This window comes from Microtus ochrogaster, chromosome 5 (assembly GCF_000317375.1).
Source record: "Microtus ochrogaster isolate Prairie Vole_2 chromosome 5, MicOch1.0, whole genome shotgun sequence".
Classification (NCBI taxonomy): Eukaryota; Metazoa; Chordata; class Mammalia; order Rodentia; family Cricetidae; genus Microtus; species Microtus ochrogaster.
In genome coordinates, this window is record NC_022012.1 from 9256633 (window position 1) to 9277690 (window position 21058).

At 48.9% G+C, this 21058-nt stretch overlaps 1 protein-coding gene and 1 pseudogene across 1 annotated transcript in view; both read right to left on the minus strand.

Annotated features, from left to right (window-relative positions):
* Endod1 (endonuclease domain containing 1) overlaps window positions 1-8900 on the minus strand; it is a 27821-nt gene extending 18921 nt beyond the window's left edge. Inside the window, exon 1 of the mRNA XM_005346807.2 lies at window positions 8229-8900. Coding sequence (XP_005346864.1) covers window positions 8229-8528 — 300 coding nt within the window. The 5' untranslated portion in view covers window positions 8529-8900. The remainder of the gene's footprint in view (window positions 1-8228) is intronic.
* A 2371-nt stretch (window positions 8901-11271) lies between these two features.
* Window positions 11272-15084, minus strand: LOC101999222 (annotated as a pseudogene).
* Between the last annotated feature and the right edge of the window lie 5974 nt (window positions 15085-21058).

Sequence of the window (21058 nt, forward strand, 5' to 3'; positions counted from 1 at the left end):
AGAGAGAGAGAGAGAGAGAGAGAGAGAGAGAGAGAGAGAGAGAGAGAGAATTTTATTGAGGCATGACTGACATACCAAGAAGCAAACATGTGTAACATGTACAAGTTTGAGGCGTTTTGGTGCATGTGAGCACGGCAATGCAACAGGCAAAGGTGGCAGGCATATCTAACACCTTTCAAGGTTTCTCTATGTCAGCATGTCAGCGTGTTTTCGCTGGGGTGCACGCATGTGCATGCGTGTGTGTGAAATAGGAGAGCCTGACATGAGCTCTACCCTCTTTTAACAAAATATAGAATCTCTCCGGAGACGTGCCTCTGAGAATTGTCTGTGGAGGATTATCTTGATTATGCTAAGGTGGGAAGACACGCCCACTGTGGGCAGTACCGCTCCCTAGCCTGGGAGTCTCAGTATGTGTAAGAGTGGAGACGACAAGCTGGACAAGCTGGACACTGGCACACCTGGATCAGTTCAGTGCTCTCTGTCCTTGTGGGTGACGTGACCAGCTGCTTCAAGCTCTTGACACCCTAACTTCCCTGTAATGATAGACTGTGACCGGGAATTTTAAACCAAATAAACTCTTTGTCACTTATGGCTTTTGGCAACGTGTTCTACTAACAGCGCTTTTGGTGTGATGAACAGCATCACCAAATGTAAGTGCGCACTGTGCAGACTTCTAGGAGATACCATCCAGTGTCACTAAGCAGCACTCACAAGGCACCCCACCTCTAGTAGCTACCACAGTGTTCTTGCCCTTCCAAGCAACACCAGCTCTGATCTGTTCCCAAACTGGCTCTCCCAGGACTGTTCTCCCATTCACAGGACTTCTGCGGCCTCGTTCACAACTCCACCCATCCTCTTACCCCAAAGATCCCTAGTCCTTTCTTCAAAATGCACTGAGAAGCAGAGTCATGTCACAAGGGCCCCACACACTGACCAAGCCATCACTGTGTCTTTCTGAATGACGCTCCTAACTAATCTCCATGTCTGCGGCTGAGTCCACACGCCTGTTCTCACGGCAGCACCAGAACCATTCTAAATGTGAGTTGGATTGTGGTGTCAGCCTCTGCTTTCAATTTCACACCGTGGAAAATCCACTCTTCCCCAAAAGTCCACCAGGACCCGAGTTTCCCAGCATTTCCACTTGTTCCCTACTGGGCTTCCCACCGCCATGCTGGCCTCTTGCTTCTTCCTTGTACAACGACCACACCTACCAGAGGGCCTTTGCGCTTACAGCTGTTTGCCAGGAAGGTTCTTGCCCTAGATATCGGCTCCAATGGCTTCTTCCCTCCCTTCAGGCTGGTACCCAAAAGTTACAACCTTAACAATGTCGTCATAAGAAAACCCTCTCAAAGCTCACCTTTTCTTGATACGTTAATTTATTTTCCACCTTAGCGCTTAGAACTCTCGTCCTGCAATGTTTCTTTCACGGGTTTGTTTTACTCGTCTGTACTCTCTGCCAGGTACCCGGCCATAAGACAGCAGGCAATGGTGTCTATTTGGTTCACCGATCTTCTCTTAGCAGTGAAGCATAGCTGATGCTCAATGAACTCTGTAGTAAGAAAAGAGCCCTAGGCTTGCTGACAGCGCTGTGTGTCTCTGCTAACAGAGGGCAATCACAGCTCAGGACAATCTGGAATCAACGCGTAAGTTAACTAAAACATGATATTTAATGTAATTTATATTCTTAAATAATGCCTTCAGAATGACTCCTTTGGGGTAGGCTACACTTCTGTCTGCTACACAGTCAATAAATCACAACAGGAGTACAGGAGTGCTGGTGGGCTTTCCACACACGGTTCACTGCAGAAATCAGTTTCTTCTTCCCATCCCTCCTTCCTTCTTTGTTTTATTTCTTCAGACAGGGCCTCGTGGAGCCCAGGCGGGTCATAAGTTCACTATGGAGCTCAGGATGACCTTGTATAAGGTTGATGCTCTTACCTCCACCTCCTGACACCTAGGATTACAGGCAAGCACCACCGTGCCCAGCTATTTCTTTCCTTTCTGTGAACAAATAGACACAGAATCAAGAGACCCATGCCGAGTATTATGGATGAAAAGGAAGGTAACCGCACAATAGCTAAGAATGCATCTCAAATGCGAGAAATTCCAGTTCCCCTGGACTGCGGTACTTCTCACAGACAGAAGTCTCCCCAGAAGGGCTGCACTGCCTCGGTTTAGCAGTTTAAAGAGGAGGAGTTAGAAGCCCAGAGATGAAAAGGCTTATGTCTCAAGAAAAGCTCTATCCAATCATCAGGAGCTAAAATCTAAGCTATGAGCAATATGAAGCTGGGATCTTAAGAGCCATGTGTTTGTGGCAAAGCCACAAGCTGACCAAAGAACTGGTTCAATTCAATAAAACTGCGTATCTAGTCAGTCAGCTTGGATTCTGGAGAAATCTTTTGAAAAAGTTCATACATTATATTCTGATCATATTTTTCCCATTCCCAAACTCCTCCGAGATTTTTCTCACCTACTCACCCTAGATGGCATGTGTGGAGGTCAGAGGGTGAGTGTGTGGAATCTTCCACCATGTGGGTTCCAAGGACCAAGCTCAGGCCTGCAGGCTTGCCAGCAGGCGCCCTTACCTGCTGAATCATCTTGTCAGTTCAGCTGGAAACTCATCTAGAACGTGGCATGAGAGAGAAGAATGCAGCTAAAGGGTTTGGATGTTCAGCATTAAAGAGGGTGCAGGCAGCCTGGGCTCTATGGTCTACCAGCTGAGAGACCTTGGATGAGTTAATTAGTCACTTTGAACGGGAGCTTCTTAAACTATAAAATATGGGTTACCAGGTCTAGAGATATTACATGATTTTAAAACAGTTTGATGGTGAAGTAAGTGCCCTAGTATGGAGAGGTACCACTATGCAGCTGTGTTCCCGAGAGAGGGCAAGCCCTTAGCATGATCCCAAGAATGGCCTGAAGATGAACGGGGATGCTGGATCCACAGATGAAGAAAGGGCCAGGGAAGAAAAGGGCTCCTGTGCTCTGAGGGAGCTGCAGATGACTGACACAGAAGCCCTCCCAAGTCCTGCACTTCCAGCCTCACCAGGCTCTCACACGCCCTTGCTCACTGTTTGTGACACACTTCTTGGTTGCTCAGCACCAGAAAGGGTGGAGGAGTCTCTGATACCTGTCTGTTGTTGCTGGTTTGCTGTCACTTTATTGCATCCATGCATGCATGCATCCATCATGTACCCATCCGTCCATCACACACCCATCCATCCATTGTGCACCCATCCGTCCATCACGCACCCATCCATCCATCCATCATGCACCCATCCATCCATCATATGCCCATCCATCCATCATGTCCCCATCTATACAGAAATGCACCCATCCATCCATCATAAGCCCATCCATCCATCATGTCCCCATCTATACAGAAATGCACAATCCATCCATCATGCACCCATCCATCATGCACCCATCCATCAATGCACACATCCATCATGCACCCATCCATCAATGCACACATCCATCATGCACCCATCCATCAATGCACACATCCATCCAATTTTCCATTCCTTCAAGTTCTCTCTATACATGTGCTGAGCACTAGCATGAATGTGGGATTTGGTGTATTTGAGAATATTCACAGTTGAAGGGTCTGTGTGGTAGTGCAAAAGGTACCCACCTAGCCTGTATGTATGCATTTGTGATCACCCAGCACCCTTTAGACCCCAACAAAGTGTACACACTAATACTAATTGCGTGCTTGCTATGCTGGCTTGATTACAATCCCACTCTGTGACGGGTGTCACAATCGCCTATGATAAACAAACGCCTCTGATAAACAAACGGGAAAAGCAGGCTGGCAGACAGAAGGTCATAAGGCTTGTACAAGGCAGGCCAGGAATCTGAACCAAGCCTTTTATCAGGAAGTAAAACTCAGAACTGCCCTGAGTACTGTACCCTGTACAGGGAGACTTCAGTGAGCAGCGGCTGAGATTACAATAAACTAAACAGTGTGTCCAACTGCTTCTGGGTGTGTTGGCAGGAAGCAACTGCCATAAAGTAAAATCTGAGGACTCAGGGCTTTAACCGAGACGGCTTCATCCAAGCATTTTCACCGAAATGTGAGAGACAACCTTCTACGGCCTCTGGAAACGCCCCCGTCACTGCAGAGCCTCCGGAGCTGAAACAGGATTTCTGCAGCTCATGCATGCTCTCGATGGTGGAAAAGAGAAAGAGTAGAAACTAAGATTTTCCTATGAAAGAGACACGAGAATGCCCACGTGTATAAAAAGAACAGCACACTAAAAGCAAAGGGCCCTGTTTTTAGATCCAAGCTGTATGACCTCAGACACCAGTTAACCTCTCTGGGTCAATTTCCTTGTGTCAGCAATGAAGAGACAGTGATGGATATCTTAATGTATCTTTTTAAGATTAATGAGTGCTGTCTCGAAACAACAACAACACAGAAGATTAATGGACGTACACTGCCATCACTGGCTATAATGTTAGGTCATTCCCTTTATGTTCCTGTTTATAAAATAAGGTCTTTCATGCCGGATTTGGGTATGAGTGTACTTCGGAAATCACGGTTATCGTATACAGAAGTATTCCGTTTGCCATTGAGACTAACACTGCTCTCAGGCTCTGGAGTCCCAGTTGAAATGTACCCAGGTAGGATGGTCATGGGGAGCTGTGTTCCCCTCTGCCTCTCACCATCTGTCGTGTTAGGTTCACAGGTGAGCCTCTCCCCACAGGTCACAGGCTTTCTCTGCTTCCCTCTACACTGCTTTCTGTTCCTCAAAGCGTTCAAACACCGGGCTGCAGGGCTGGAGACCCTGGGGCCTTCGAGCACAGATGGAAGTAGAATCACTGCAGCGTCCCAAAGCCCCAAGCTAGTGCTGGATGGAGGCCAGAGAGGGGGCCACCTGTAAATGCGTGGACAGCAAGGGGCTGCTTGCCAGCAATAAGGATGGGTTTCCAACCTAGGGAAACACTCCATCCAAAACATCCCCGCAGAGCCCCTCACCACTGCACCTGTGTGATCCTCCTGCTCATTTGATCCATCACTGATTAAATTCTTTCTATGTGTTAAGCTCTGCATTTGCAGGAATGAATAACCTATGCCCTACATCCTCAGTCAGAATTCTAGGGCTCCAGCAGGGGAGACAGACAGACAATAGGAACAGACAATTACAAAACACTGCAGTAAGTACAAAATGAAGAAAACAAAACTGAGCATGGTGGTGTATGCCTTTATTCCCAGCTTTCAGGAGACAGCGATAGGAAGATCCCTGAGTTTGAGACTATGGTTTAAGCAAAGTGAGTTCCAAGACTACACAAAGAAACTCTTGTCTTGGAAGATGGAGGAGGAGGAAGAGAAATCAGCAATGGTGGCCAGAGCCTGCAATCGCCATACTAGAGAGGTGGAGGCAGGAAGATGGAGAACTTGAGGACAGCCTGGGCTATACAGAAGGACCCTCTGGACAATGAGGATGTGCAAGCTAGTACAGGAGAGCATAGAAGTGTGGTCATGCCTAACTCAGGAGCGGCCTAGTCAGATGGGGGAGATGTTCCAGCAAAGATGTAAGAAGGGAGCTCAGGGTTAGTGGGAGCTGTGTGAAAAGGCATTCCAGGGGACCACAGGTATGGCAGGCCTGACCACATTCCTGTGGGTGTGGAGACAGGAGGGATAGAACTTGACTTGGAACTAGCATTCGACACCCAAAGGGTCTTGCAAATGGAAATGCCCAGCCTGCTTCTTGAGCTTTGTCCCCGAGATGTTGAGGAGAAACACCTCAAAGGTTCTAAGCACCAGTGACTACATTTCTGCATCTTCTATTCAGAGACCGTCTTTGGGGGTGATTGCAGGACATCCAAGAACTGCCCGGCTGCTCAGCTTGGCTGGTGCCACCCTGCTTGACTCATTGGCATAGGCTAGTGCTGAATTGCCTGCCTCCTGCCTCTAGACCTCCTGGTCATGCTGACCTCATAAGGTGATACGGACACAAAAGGACTTGGCCAAAGGGACTTCTTGGAAGCAGCTAGAAGTACACCCTGAGCCATGAGCAGGACCTGCAATGGGGCACTGGCTGAGAGGCAGGTCTTGGAACAGAAGCAGGACAGCCTGCTGCAGTGACCCAGAGGCACCTGCACTTCTGCCTCCTCCCTCCTCTTTTCCTTCCCTTCAGTGTTCTTTGGCCTCCTCACTGACTTCAAGGTAGGACGCTGTGGAGCCCACCATCTTACAGGGAAAAGGAGCCTCAGTTCTCAGCTTTGGCCACTCTCCAACAGTGTCAGGGTTGAACTTTGTTTGTTTATTTGTTTGTTTGTTCTAAGTCTCCTGTAGTCCAGGCTGGCCTAGAACTCACTCCATGGCCTGAGAATGACCTTGAACTTCTGACCTGAACACTGAAATTGTATGCATGCACCCCATTCTATGCAGTGTTGGGAATAAAACACAGGGCTAAGTGAATGCCAAGCAAACACTTTACCCACTGAGCCACAGTTCAACCCTCTGGAACTTTCCAGAAGTCAGGACCCCTCACAGCTCCAGCTGCCATTGAAAGCTATTCTCTCAGCTCTCCACCTGGATCTCAGCCTCACCTGATTACTCCACCCAGGGTCTCCACAGCCTCATTGTCAAACCCTGTTCCCTTATGACTCCTTAATAACAGGTCCCTGGCTATGCCTAAGCCTCCCTGATGAGTCCTTGCCCCGGCCCCTCCCTCCCATGACTCCTCTTTATTCTGAGTCCTTGGTTCCAGGGCTTAGGATACAGCTTTAGCTTACCTGCCCCAATAATTCCCAAGCCATGATCCAAGGATCAGCCACGCCCACCTCACACAATGCCAGGCTGGTATTTTCTTCTTCCTCCTCCCTCTCCCTCTCCCTCCTGAACATACCTAATCCTTCCAGTCTCTGCACAAAGGCCAAGCAGACCCTGCAGCTTTCCCATATCACCTTACTGATGGATTAAATCCTCCAGAGCTCTGTTTACCTTGGTTAAATGATGTGTTTTTGTGAACAGTACAAGAGCAGCTAGTACTTATATGCCCTGCACCCCTGGGGAACTGAACACAGAAAAGCTCACTTAGCCCCTCTCCCTCGCCCCCATCATCCTGTTATTATCATCCTGCGGTCCTTGTCAGTCAACAGCGAGTCTAGAGGAAGCAGGCTTTGAATGCACCCAGCGGGCAGCAAGTGGTCATCAGGTGTATTCTGAATTCTCATGGCTTCACCGTCTGTATGCTCATCCCCTCCAGATGCTAACGAGCTTCTTGGTGAGAATGGACTAGGTTGCTGCTTTCTTCCCAGGCCGGGGGAACATAAAGAACTCGGATTCTAGGGGTACACTAGGGGGATGCAATTTTAAATCAGCACCTCTATTCACATGTCAGTAACTCTTTTCACTGGCCTGGCCTCACAGGTCTGGAGATAAGCAAACTGCTGGAAAGATGGAAGGAGGTAATATTGGTGCAGACTGCCTGAAACCTTCCTGGCCAGGATGTGGTAGCTGGAACTTGATGGAGAAACAACCCACACCTTCAGGAGGAGTCACCTGAAACCCTGAAGCTTTGTAAGGGTGGCCATCAGGAACTAAAGGCTGTGGGCAGGCAAACCTGGAAGGCTGGGAGGAGATCAGAGAGAGGCAGGACAGGGTGTTGCGGCAGAGTCCTGGCAGAGGAGAGGCAGTCAGCAGGTTCTGCAGGACCCATAGAGGACTTTCTGAGCCTTGATACCTGCCTTCAGACAGACCCAACACTGTGAAAGGTCACATGATTGCCAATGGTCTGATAATCTACAGTTATGAAGAGTCAGGACAAACTAGTTTGTGCCTCCTCCGTGGTTACTACCCCACTGAGCTTTTCAAAGCCCAGCGCTCTCACAGGCTTTCCTCTAGCAGAAGGGGCAGTGGCTTTCTAGCCTAAAGACCAGCTCATCTTACCAGCTTGGAGCATAGGGGGTCTTCTGCAAGCTCCTAGGCCTGTAAAATGGGGTGATCTTGCCCATCGCCCCGAATAAATGCTGTTGTGAGGACAAGGGCGCGCGATCTGCCAGGATCCCTGAGGGCTGTCTCCTAGTTCATCTCATCTACTACCCAGGAAACCAACCAGACACTGCAGGCGTCTGCGCCCACAAGGAGGGAGGGCCATCTCCCCAGTGGCGACTCCCACCGGCAGCTGCCTGGGAGGGGGCGATCTGAACCTCGGGTCCTCTGTCCCGCCCGGCTCCCACCCCCATCTCCCCCTTCCCCGGGGCCGAACCCTGCTTACCTGCGGCTCCAGCAGCCCGCGCTGCTCAGCATTGAGAGGCGCGGGGCGCGCAGCGCGGAACGCGGAAAACACGGGGATGCGGTGGCCAGGGCTGTATAGGGTGGCAAAGCGCTCAGAACCCGCGAAGCGCTGACAGATCCTCACGTGCGCCTCGGTCTCCAGCCCGGCGGGCGGCGTCTCCGCATAGAAGAAGCGGTCGCACTCACTGAAGCCTGCTTGATGCGGGGTCAGCAGCCTGGCCTGCACCAGCCCCGCCAGGGCCAGGAGACCGCTCAGCGAGAGCCAGAGCGCACAGCCCATGGCGGCCTCTGCGCGGCCGGCCGGGCGCCGCAGGAGCAGGGAAGTCCGCGCTGCCGCTCAGCCGGGGCGGCTCCGGGCCAAGGCCGCGCCCCTTCTCCGCCTCCACCCCGAAGATGGCTGCAGCTTTCCGCCCGGCTTTCTGCGGCTGCACCCGCGCGGGGAGACTGGTCCCCTGCCGCGTTGCTGTTGGGTGCCAGACCTACCTACCCCCTCCCCGCTGGTCTGGCCCAGTCCAAGGGCGGGTCCCCCGGGCTGGGGCTGAGAAGCCAGGGCTTGCTCGCCCTAGGGCCCTCCGGGATGCACAGGGGCGGGAGACGCCCGCAGAACAAGGCTCTTTAGAGCCTTCCGCATCAGACCCTGGGTGGTGGTGAAAACGAGTTTAATCCCAGCAACTGGGAAGCAGAGACAGGAGGATCTCTGTGAGTTTGAGGCCAGCCTCGTCTACATAGTTAGTTCCAGAAAAGCCAAAGCTGTTCCACAGAGAAATCCTGCCCCCCCCCAAAAAAAACAAAACAAAAACAAAAAAGGAAAGGAAAGAAACCCGGTTAAAGTCAGTCTTGGTGACAGAGGCAAAGGGAATCCATAATTCAAAGTTAAACAAGGCTCTATAAGACCCTGCTTCAAGTAAACAAATAAATAATCCCCGTTAAAGGAAGTTCCTCGGCTGACAGCACAGCCCTGCTGTGGTTTCCTTGGTGCTGGGGCTGGACATCAAACTGAACCTCAGAAGGGAAAGAGACCACCAACATCCTTTATTCCTCCCACCGTTTATATGCCTGCGTTCACTCCCGCCTAGGACTGCGTGGTGAGTATGGCCCAGAGGGAATCCAGCTTGTTATCAATTCAGAAGGCGCGCCATTAAAAGAATCCCTGAAAACCCACCGATAATTCACCGCATGACTCCTACAAGACATGTTTAAATGTTTTCTCTGGGCCACTAATGGATTACAACCCGAAGTTTGGAAAGAATATTATATATTAGGCTAATGATCCAAGCAAGGTGACTCGGGCTTATAATCCCAGCACTAGAGAGAAAAGCCAGGGGAAATGAGAATTTAAGAGCAGCCTGGGCTACATAGCAAGACCTATGTCAAAAACGTCAAACTAAGCAAACAAAAACTATTGTCTAAACTTGGGTCTTTCGGTCATATTTCTGGGAGAGACTGGGGTGCTCCAGAAGGGATGAAGGCAAGCAGGCTGGGGAGATGGTGTAGTGGCCATGCTGATGGCCACGGTGACTAGACTAGGGGGTGCAGGATCAGATACAAGGGCTATCTGAGAGTCTATTTGCGTGCGATGCACAGAGCTGGAGGCAAAAGCAGACCATGGTGTCACAGATTCGTAATCTCATGCTGGGGAGACAGAGGAAGGTGGGTCCTTGGGGCTTGGAGGGCAGCCTTGCTTATGTGGTTAGTTTTAGGCCAATGAGAGCGAAGTGAACAGCTCCTAACTGGGTGGGAGGCTCAGAGCTGATTCAAATACTGATTGCTCATTCAGGGGAAGACTGGCTTAGCAGCATCCAGGAATGCTCGGGAATGCCAGCTTGTCTCTATTGTGTTTTACTCTGAGTCTCTTTCCCTCTCCATGGACTGCTGACAGAGGAGGAGCCTGAGTTCTAGGTCTCTCTCCTCACAGCCAGACAGCCCTAACAGCTGTCCAGAGCGTCCAGCTGCGGCCTGAGGAAGAGGCGGTGGCTGGGGTGAAATACAATGGCATCGATGTACGTGTCTGTGGTTTGGAAACGGGAGCCTCCCTTGCCCCCGCACTGTGACAATGGCGTCCTACAAACTACCGCACTGAATGAGCCAGGCCCTCAGCGCCCAGCTTCATCTACTCTCCTTTGCAGATGCGGCGACTTCCTGCCCCCCTCTACTCCCACATTCTCCAATCACTCTTCCTATGCCTGCGGATAAGACCAGCGGGCTGCTGGTTCCACCGCCACTGCCCCTCTTTCTTAGGTTCCCTTCCTCTTACCGCTCCCACCTTGCACCCAGAGAGCTGTTCAGTTTCCTGCAGCTCCGCAAACAGGCCACATTCCTCTGGACCTTGAGCCTCCGCTGAGGGAAGTACTTCTCTCTCCCTTTTGCTTGCTTTCCCCTTAGTCTGCCCTACCCACCTCACACCCTCAAGCCATTCACCTCCCCACAAACTCACACCTACCCCGCCACCCACACAGATTGAGGTTAAAGGCCCTTCTGATTGCACCTGTTAAGCCCAGCACTGCCCCTTGACCTGTAACCCTTCCAATGGTCCTGGTAAGCCCAGCACCTTCAGATGTGAACTCTGTAACTGTTTTAAAGTCAAATTCCAACGTAGGGAGGACAAAGAAAGAAAGGAAGGGAGTAAGGATGGGGGGGAGGGGGCAGAGAAGAAAGACCTTTTCCTATTACTCTTCATTTGGGCTTTATTGCTTCTGTCCATTGCTCTGAGAATGCCTCTTTTCCCATTTATTTTATGTGTGTGAGCGTTGGTCTGAGTGTGGTCTGTGACCACTTGTACACCTATTGCCAGTGGAGGCCATCAGAGGCTGGCTGTTGGATCTTAGAGCTGGAGTTAGAGACAATTGTGAACCACCATGGAACGCTGAGAAATGCACCTGGGCCTCAGTCTCAGAACATTCCTTCCTTCCTTTCTCTCTCTCTCTCTCTCTCTCTCTCTCTCTCTCTCTCTCTCTCTCCTTGATTCACTTTATTTTTCTTGTATGAAAACCCTTCTGTGGTGGCCACAGCTGGAGCTGGGGCCTCTAAACAGAGACTCTGGTGTGGCTATTCACAAGATGCTCAGTGAATTCCTGATAAGGAGATGTAGAGAACACAGGGACAAACCGATGAGCACTCCTGAGCACTCCTGTATGTTGCGAAGACGGTCTCTCCAGAGGTCGGGATTCAGGTAGCTATAGATCTTGTAGATGGCATCAAAGGTGGACTTGGCAAGTTGCCCAGGGTGACAGTACAGCCCCAGGCTGATGTGTAGTGGTCATCAATACCGGCCATCGTCAGTAGCTTCTTGGCTACAGGGGCAGAGGCAATGCCAGTGTCTCTGGGGTCAGGGATGAGGCTGATGGGTAGTGGTCATCAATACTGGCCATTGTCAGTAGCTTCTTGGGTACAGGAGTAGAGACAACGCCAGTGTCTCTGGGGACAGGGATGAATGCACCAGCACAGAGCACCTGTCACCTTGCATGGAGCAGTGAGGTCTGCCAATCTTATTCCCCCAGCAGCCTCTCCACACAGGCTGGGCCCTCGGAAGGCAGTGGCTACCTCCTTGGAGCACTTAACACCAAGATCAACACGACCATCATAGTCCCCATTAGTGACAAAAGCCTTGAACCTGTTCCACTGTTTCTGCACTGGCGTGATCTTCAGAACCCCATCCTTTAGGGATGCACCCAGGAAAAAGTCAATAATCTTAGATTCCTTAGTGGGCAGGGGAGTGAGCAGATCTCCGAGGACTTGATCGTCATGTGCCTGATGACCAGGCGGCCCAGCTTGGTGACTCTTTGTCTTCAGCTTTACCTCCAGGAGCCCCGTGGCCTTGACTAGGACCATGGCCCCTAATCCTGGCCACCTCATGCTCTGGGCCCTCCTGTCCTTCACTATTTGAATGAAGAAGCCAGAGAGTGTCTTAACTGCCCACCACAAGCTGGTGAGTACACTAGTCATTAGGTATTCAGAGGAAACAGAGCTTCACCTGGTTCCCACGTTCCCCTGTAAACTTGCTCCAGCGCCTTTCAGGGCCAGGTGGGCATCCCAAAGAGAAAGCAGAAGTCAGGAATGTCCCAGAAGCTTCTGCCTGAGACCAGGAAGGGCAAGACACAGGCTTCACAAAAGCCACAAAGCTCTGAACAGTATCAAGGGACCTCCACGTCACAGGAGCTGAAACGGGACAAGAAACACAGACAAGCAAACGGGGGCACAAGATATTTGGGTTGAGAAACTATTACATGCATGGGGCAGATGGCATTTAGGCAGACAGTTAGTGAAGGTGGAAACCAGTATAAAGGAGACATGTTATAACATGGCTGTAACTAGAAGAGCCAGTCATTTCTAGGCCCCTGAGGCTGTGTATTTGACTCTCCTGTCTGCAGAGTCTCTAGCATTAAAGAGAATCAACACACAATAAGGAAGTTAACCTAATTTGGGTTGGAAGATGCCTGGGAACTAAGGAGTTCTCTTTTGGGTTAGAATTCATTCTTTGTCTTCTTGATAATGGTGAACCTAGAAGCTTGGTTGGATCATCCCATAGGTGGGAGAGTTAGCTGAACAAGGCTGTAAGAGATGTTTAAACAACAGGGCAGAGCACAGAATGCTGCTCACCTGTGCGCAGAGCTAACATATTTTCTATGTATTGAATTCTGAATAATGTTCAAAGGGAGTACTGGTAGTCAATGAGCGCAGAGACTCGGGCTTACAGGATAGAAAAGTTATTGAGATGTTTCAGAAAAATATATACTTCACACTTGAAAACAATGAAGATGGTAGATTCTTGATTTTTACCATACTAAAAAGTTGAAATATAACAGTATTAGCCAGCTTCAGATCTCACAGGAGGGGTGCATTTATGTGTACACAGTCCCCACTCTTCTGATTTTCCCTCCTCCATGAGGCTACAGTGAAAGAAAGCGCCATTAAATGGCTGAACACTTCAGGGATGCTGAGCTAAATCTTTTAAAAGTAAATAGTATTAGTACTGGGAGATGGAAAATTGCTGGCCTCACAAGCAGGAAGACCTAAATTCACTTCCTAGAATATACACACAAATGATCTCTATGGCGGCATGCTTATAAGCCCAGAGCCATGAAGCAAAACAACGGGGTTCTGGGGCTGGCTGGTCTAGCCTAATCAGCGAACACCAGGCCAGGGAGAGATCTGATTTCAAAAGAGACAATATTTCTGAAGTACACGTCAGGTTGTCTTCCAGCCTCCTCATGCACCTTCACATATATGCACATGCTTTCATAAGCATAAAAAATCAGAGAAGATTTAGCCGGGCAGTGGTGGCGCACGCCTTTAATCCCAGCACGAGGAAGGCAGAGGCAGGTGGATCTCTGTGAGTTTGAGGCCAACCTGGTCTACAAGAGATAGTCCCAGGACAGGTGCCCAAAGCTACAGAGAAACCCTATCTTAAAAAAACAAATACAAACAAACAAAATCAGATAAGTTTTAAAGCCCCTGCAGTAAATTCAGCAAGTAAATACTGCAGGAAAACCATCAGTAGGGTTTTCTTCCTGCTGCTGTGTGGCTCCAGCCCTTTGCTTGCTGCTCCTAGTACAATACATGACAGAATTGAGCAATAATGCAACAGGAAGACCCAAGGCCGTGTCTTCAGATTGGGGTAAATGTCTTGGTTTTGTTCTTCTACCTGAAGACTGCTAATATCACCCAGTCCCTGGAAGCCATCTGCTCAGGCAGAAAGAGGCTGGTGTCCTGCCTCTGCATCCTTCTATCCCACCCCATTCAAATGAAGTAGAGGTTTTCTCTTCTGAATACCGGTGAGAACATGGGAAAATTTCACTCATTCAGTGCCAGGCTCAGTACTAATCACTGCAGACACAGTGAATAAAATGTGGAGCCTATAAGGCACTTTCTGGGGCTTTCGTTTAATTTTAGAAAGACTAACTAACCTCAGTTTATAAGTGCCTAGCTGGAGAATTTACACTGATTATTTAACTCCAAATCAAGACAGAACTGTTGATGGGGCTGGAGAGATGACCCAACAGTGAAGGGCACCGACTGTTCTTTCAGAGGACCTGGGTTCAAGTCCCGGGGCCCTCAAGGCTAATTACAACCATCTGTAACTCCGATCCTTGGAATTCTGATGCTGTCTTCTGTAAACTCATGGTGCACAGACAGATATGCAATCTAAATATCCATACACATAAAAACAAACCAATATTTTTAAGGATAAACTCATTAGCAGGGTGTGGGAGGTGTACTTATGGTTCCAGCACTCAGGAAAGACAGTCAAGAGGAAGGAGAATCAAAGTACAGACCCCTTCCACCTCAATCCCCAGATCCACTTGTTGGACCACATACTGGGCATTATGGTGCTGGTACCTGAGTGGGAAATAAGAGCATTGTGGGAAGAAGGCAGAAGAAAAGAAAGTCCTAAGTGTTCATGCTTAGACCCTAAATGTTCATAGCCTGCAAACTCCTCTGACCTATTAAAAGGACTTCTTGAGGAAAATGAAAAGGGTGGCAGACAGAGTCATGCCATGAAGCGAGACCAGTGATGCAGGGGTGACTAGACATTGACATTTCCACCACAGACCTAAGTACACACATGAACTTCTGGACAACTGGCCCTTTCTAGTTCTGGTCCCTTCTCCCAAGAGCCCTACCTATGTTCCCAATGCCATCCACACTACAGCTCCGTTCCCCTCACCTTGCCCAGTTCAGCACAAGGCCTGTTCCCAGCAGTAAGTGACTTCTGTTAAAGTTGCCAGGCGTTTGAACCCGTTGTTTTGGGTTTTTAATTTGTGCTGCATGTACCCAGCACCCAACAATGAGGGCATCTGTTACCAATCTATTATTAGCACCAATGCCAGACGCATCATCGTGTACAAAGAGAGTATTGAAGGAGAAACATTTGGTCACTTGCAGATACATAGCAGCCTGAAACAAGCAGCTTTGTCCAGTGCTAGGATCCCAGCTGACACAGGGGCAGGGAGGGTCTGGGGTGGGAGAAAGGGCAGAAGAGAGATGAGTGTAACTTCCCTTCTTCCTTTCTGCTCTCTCCAGAGACATATTCTGTACATCCTAAAGTCTGGCTTTATATCAGGGAGGGAGGACCAGAGCGATTCTAGAAGGACATGTGGGCCTCTTGAATTGGGAGCAGATCAGATGCACATGTTTGGGGGCTTGGCATATGAAAGGTGTGCTTTGGTTTAGGATCTACCAAGCCAGCCATCACAGACCAAGTTAAGTGATTGCAATGCTTTTGACCACACGGCTCAGAGTGCTCCAGGAATCTTCTCTTTTCGACCAGCCCAAGCAGAGCAAAATCACTCAGGTTAGTTGCAGGGGCTCTTGGGGGATTTTTCCAACTAGAATGGGCTGTATACAGAACACCCAGCTTTTCTCAGAGGTCAGTGGACCAACTCTGGCCTCTGAAAATATGTGGGGTTTTTAAGATGTTTAATTAACCCCTGACATTGAAAAGCCCCAATCTTTTCATAAACTCCTGAGTTTCTGCCTCTCCTAAAACTCAGAAGATGACAACTACATGGCCACCATTCTATAACACCTGTCAGATGTCCCCTCTCTGGGCCCTCTGACACATGAGCAGGCACAGAAGAAGCAAGGGAAGACCCTTAGTTGAGGAAATACAACAGCAGCTTTGAATGAGAGAGAGAGAATGAACGATTTAGAGAGAGTGAGAGAGGGGGGGGGGAACTGCACCACAGCTTGGGCAATGCTGTAAAAGCCAAGCAAGGCTGAAGCCTTGCTGTGTATCTTGTTGGCTGGGATGGTGTGGGTGGGGAGAGAAGAATGTGCTCTCCAGTCTCCCATAGCATGTCTTTGTTTTGGGAGCTTCACAACCAGCAAAGTAGAATCTCAAAGGCACTTGAAGAAACAAAACTCCCATGGACCCTTGCAGCCAAACTCCTCACTGATCTTAAGCCATATGGAGGATCATAGCCTTGACCAGGAATTTACAAGGTAGTGTCACCCACGTACATTTTAAAGTTTTGTACTCCAGACAATTAAAATATTTGGAGTTGGGGCAACAAACCAGAGACATGGGTGAAGTTCAAACCCAACCTCAGTGGAAGCAAGATGGAATCTCCGTCCTAATAGAATACCTAGCTCTCACTAGGGCAGGCTCTCAGACTTGACCCTGCCCTGGTCTCAGCTGGGTACACACATAAGATCAGGAAAGGCTACGTTTCCCCAAAGTTTGGAGGAGGACTGGGGAGAGGGTGCGGTCCTAGAGCCTTTGTGTGTTCAAGGCACAGGGTCTGGTCCCTAGCACAGCAAGAAATCAGCAGGTTGAAAGGGGAGCCATTAGGATGCCTGACCACACTCAACATGACAAAGCTTCAAGTTTGTCAGGAGGGATCGAGGTATCAAGTCTACCTGCAACCTCTGACTGTCAAGAGGGCCTGGAGGGGAAGAGCACTCGCCATCAAAGCCTACCCGAGTTCAACTGTTAGAAACCATAGCGGAAGAAGAGAATGGGTTCTCCATAGCTGTTGTCTGGTCTCCACATGCCTGCCACACACACACATCAAACACACATACAAACAAATAAATAATGAGAACAGGAATTATCAATAAAAATAAACAATGGATGATAGAGAGGTGTGACATGACAGAGCTCTCCTTTAATCCCACCGCTTGGAGGAAGAGGCAAGCTAATCTCTGAGAATTACAGGTTAACCGGAGCTACATAGTGACAACCAGTCTCAATAATAATAATAATAATAGTAATAAAGAATAATAATTCATAATAATAGCTAATGTACTACCTGGACACGATGGTGCGTCTATGGACACGATGCTCATCTATCATTGAAAGACCCTCGGAGAGGACCTTCCCTCCAGTGAGGACCCCGAGACCCAGAAAACACTCCAAGACCACAGGCTGCAATCATCATGAGGTTTATTAGGTGAACACAGGTACCTGCGGGTGGCAAAGTCCTTCGGAGGATTTGTGCACCTGCAGACTGGAAGAAGGTCTTTTTATAGGAAAGAGGGCGGCAAAAGCAGGTTACAGAAGCAGATGCGTGGTCATTGGTTGGTTGGAATGAGGCGAGGGGCATGAATGGTCTTTCCTTTCCCAGCACAGATGTATGGCAACAGATATCCTGTTCCTATTTTACAGATATCCTGTTTTGCAGACATCCTATTTTATAGATATCCTGCCTTGCAGAGGTCTTATTTTACAGATATCCTGCCTTGCAGATGTCCTATTTTGCAGATATCCTGCTTTGCAGACAGGGGCCCTGACCTCACTCTGCACTTACATTTGTTTGTCAAAGTCTTGCAAAATGACGTTACACCAGCTAAGCTGGGGTCTTTCATAGGGGCGACTGTTCCTTTTGTAAACTGCTAATATTCTAAGTTTGGCACATGTGCTGACTATAGGTATCCTGTTCTCCTAAGCAGACGGGATGTTCTCATGAGAGCCGGCTAGCTGCTAGTCCTGAAAATCTTTCAAACAAACAGGACGTTCTCACGGGAGCATGCTAGCTGCGGGTTCTGAGGGGGGTCTGTAGGGTCTTTCAATCATGAGGTAGAACTCTAGAGTGATGAGACCGAGAGTCACTCCTGTGAGGTAAGAAAGCTCAGTAAGCTCACTGGTGTTGGCTAGGCCTGGGTAGAACCCTTCTGGTATCAGTGACCTAAACGGGGTGAGCAGACCACTGTTCGCATCTCTTCAGCAAAAGTTCTTACAGCAGAACACCAGTCGCAAGTTTGATATTGGGGGTGAGGTCATAAGGAAACAAAGTCCACCTCGTGGAGGCCTGGACATAGACGGTCAAGATGGTGCTGGAGCCAAGATACTCCCTTCGAAGCCATGCAGGCCTCACCTCTGAAAAGAACACTTGACTGTGACCGGGTGAATGGATTAGGTTGTCTGTGGCGCTAGAGAGCTCACAATCCAAGCCTCTCAAGCCCCTAAACACTGCAGACCCTCTACACGGCTGAGGGCGCTTGTTTTAACTTCCTTAATCTCCAGAGCCCTCGTCACCGTAAACAAAGCTTTGTTTCCAGTTTATGGAAGAGGAAGGTTCCGAGGCTGCACAGCCCAGTCCCTAAGTGCAGAGAAGCTGTTTAAAATGCCACGTGCATGCTATGCTGTGAAGCTCAGTGCTCCAGTCTCTCTGGAAGTGACGTCTCCATTGGCCTTGCTGTACAGACTGACCTGGTGAGAGACGAAATGAGTGACGAGCACAAAGTCACAGCTGAGGTTCTTGGCACACTGCAGCCCCTCATGACGTAGTCACTCTGCCCCCTGGCCCCTTTTTCTCATCAGTCTTGCCTTGCCATGGCATCCAGTAGAAAATTTAGATGGCACCTCGCTGAGTGTTGTCTGGATAGCATAACCCATAATCTCTGACTTTTTGGTTCTGTAGGCTGGTGCATCCTCTACCAGGGTACCAGCATGATCAAGGTCTTGGTAAAAGCAATTAACAGATGATATTCTCCTCCCTCCCCTTTCCTTCCTCTCTTCCTTTCTCCTTTCTTCCAAATATTTTTCTTGCTTTATTTTATTCTAAAAAAAATAAATTTAAAAAGAATGGGAATAATAATACAAATCATTCCTGTGTGTTATTTATCAGGGTTTGTGTTTTGAGACACTTCACTTTGTAGTCTTAGATGACATGGAATTCATCGTGTAGATGAGGCTGGCTGTGAACTCACAGAGGTCTATCTGGTATATGCCTGGCTGAAGCCACAGATCTTTAGGGACCTAAAGCCACCAGCTTGGGGAGACCCCAGACATAGCAGTGGCTTCTTAGGAGTTTTGTAGCAAATAACAAAGCTACCTTCCTGCTCGTCTGTGTCCACATCTAAGGGACTCTAGTGTTCCAGCTGAGCCCCAGGCACAGTGCCCAGCATATAAGGAGTGATTAAGGACGTGGGAAGTTTGCTATTGGAACACGAGAAACAGTTTATTATAATACAAGTTACTTAAATGATTAAGACCATTGTGTCTTTTTGATGTGCATGGGTATTTTGCTGCATGTCTGTGTACTCTGTACCCGCCTGGGTCCTGCAAAGGCAGGAAGGAGTGGCAGACCCCCTGGGACTGGGTTTACAGATGGTATGAACCACCTGACCTGTGAGCTGAGGTCTCTGGAGGGGCAGCGAGTGCTCTTGGCTTCCTGAGGTGTCTTATTTTTAAAAGCTAGTTCCTTTGTCTTCTCTGTTCCTTATGAGGCTGATCTTGTTTGCATTTGTATCGTTAGTTTCCGGTTGCTTCTTCCATCAACCATCCTGGGTTTTCACCGTGCATAAAAAAGTGAGAAAGATAATAATATGCTATATCTAAGAAATGAGGTAAGCTGTGACTGCAGTAAGGCAGTGGTCCTCAACTTTCCCAATGCTGCAACCTTTAATATAGCTCCTCATGTTATGGTGACCCCAACCATAAAATTATTTTCAATGCTACTTCATAACTGTAATTTTGCTACTATTATGAACCATAAGGCAAATATCTGTGTTTTCAGGTGGTCTTAGGCAATCCCTGTGCAAAGTCATTTCCTCCAAAGAAGTCAGGACCCAAAGGTTGAGAACCACTGCAATAGGGTCGTTAGTTATTGTAAGATTAGTCAAGATGATGTCACCCCGAGAACCAGGTAAAGATATTTGCATTTAAGAAGTTTCTTGGGTGGGAGAAGTGAATTTAGAAGACCCCTGATGTCCATAAAACAGGACCTGAGGTCTTTGCAAAGTCTTCGCTCCAGAGTTTTCTTGAGTCTCCTTATCTGGAGCCAGGTTTTCCTGTGCGCAGCCACACACTCCAATACACAGGATTCCTCACCAGGCACTTCCAGCCGGTTCCCGCTAGGCTCCCCAGGACATACATGTCTCTTTTTCTTCATTTTACCTTCATGCTCTTCATCATTCAAATATGAGCCCCGCCGGGCGGTGGTGGCACACGCCTTTAATCCCAGCACTCAGGAGGCAGAGGCAGGCGGATCTCTGTGAGTTCTAGGCCAGCCTGGTCTACAAGAGCTAGTGCCAGGACAGGCTCCAAAGCTACAGAGAAACCCTGTCTCGAAAAACTTAAAAAAAAAAAAAAAAGAACAACAATCAAATATGAACTCCACTAAGACTTCACGGTGCAGACTGCATGTCCCTTATTTGGGGTTTTTGATAAGTCCCTGAAGAGGCAAATGTGGTAGACATAGGAAGTACCCAATGCTCAGAAGCTCACTGATCGCCAAGGCCCACAGCGCCAGCTCCTGGTTGCATGGCTGCCTGCTACTTTCAAAGCTTCTGAGGCACTGCATCCCCAAGTACATCACCACCTCCTCCACCCATTTAGGTGAACAGTGTGGTTCGACATGCTCGTGTGTTCTGTGGACCTGGCTGAGGCCCTGGTGTGAGCCACACTCCTGACTGCCTGGCCCACACCAGGCTCCAGCTTCGTCTCTATGACATGTTCCTACCGCTGCCCATTTGTATGTGTATTTCTCCATAAAGATGCTCACTCCCGTGTCTGGGTGGCTCATTTGAAGACTACATCCGAAAGGGCATCCTACAAAACCAGCAGACCCTCTCATTCTCAAACCCGACTGTGCTTTAGGGGGTCTTCACATACCACTCTTTATAGTGAAGTCACAAGTTCCAAGAGGGTTAACATTGTCTACATCACCATTGTGTCATTGATTCTAAGAACATCACCTGGTACCCAGCAGGTAATCAATGAACATTTGTCGGATGGGTGGATGGATGGATGGATGGATGAATAAATAATTCAGGCATGAAATATTGATGTCTACAAGGAAAGCCGCTCTCAGAGGTTCACAGGACTGGATGTGGAGTAGAAGACCCTGGGTAATTATGGTGCAAAGA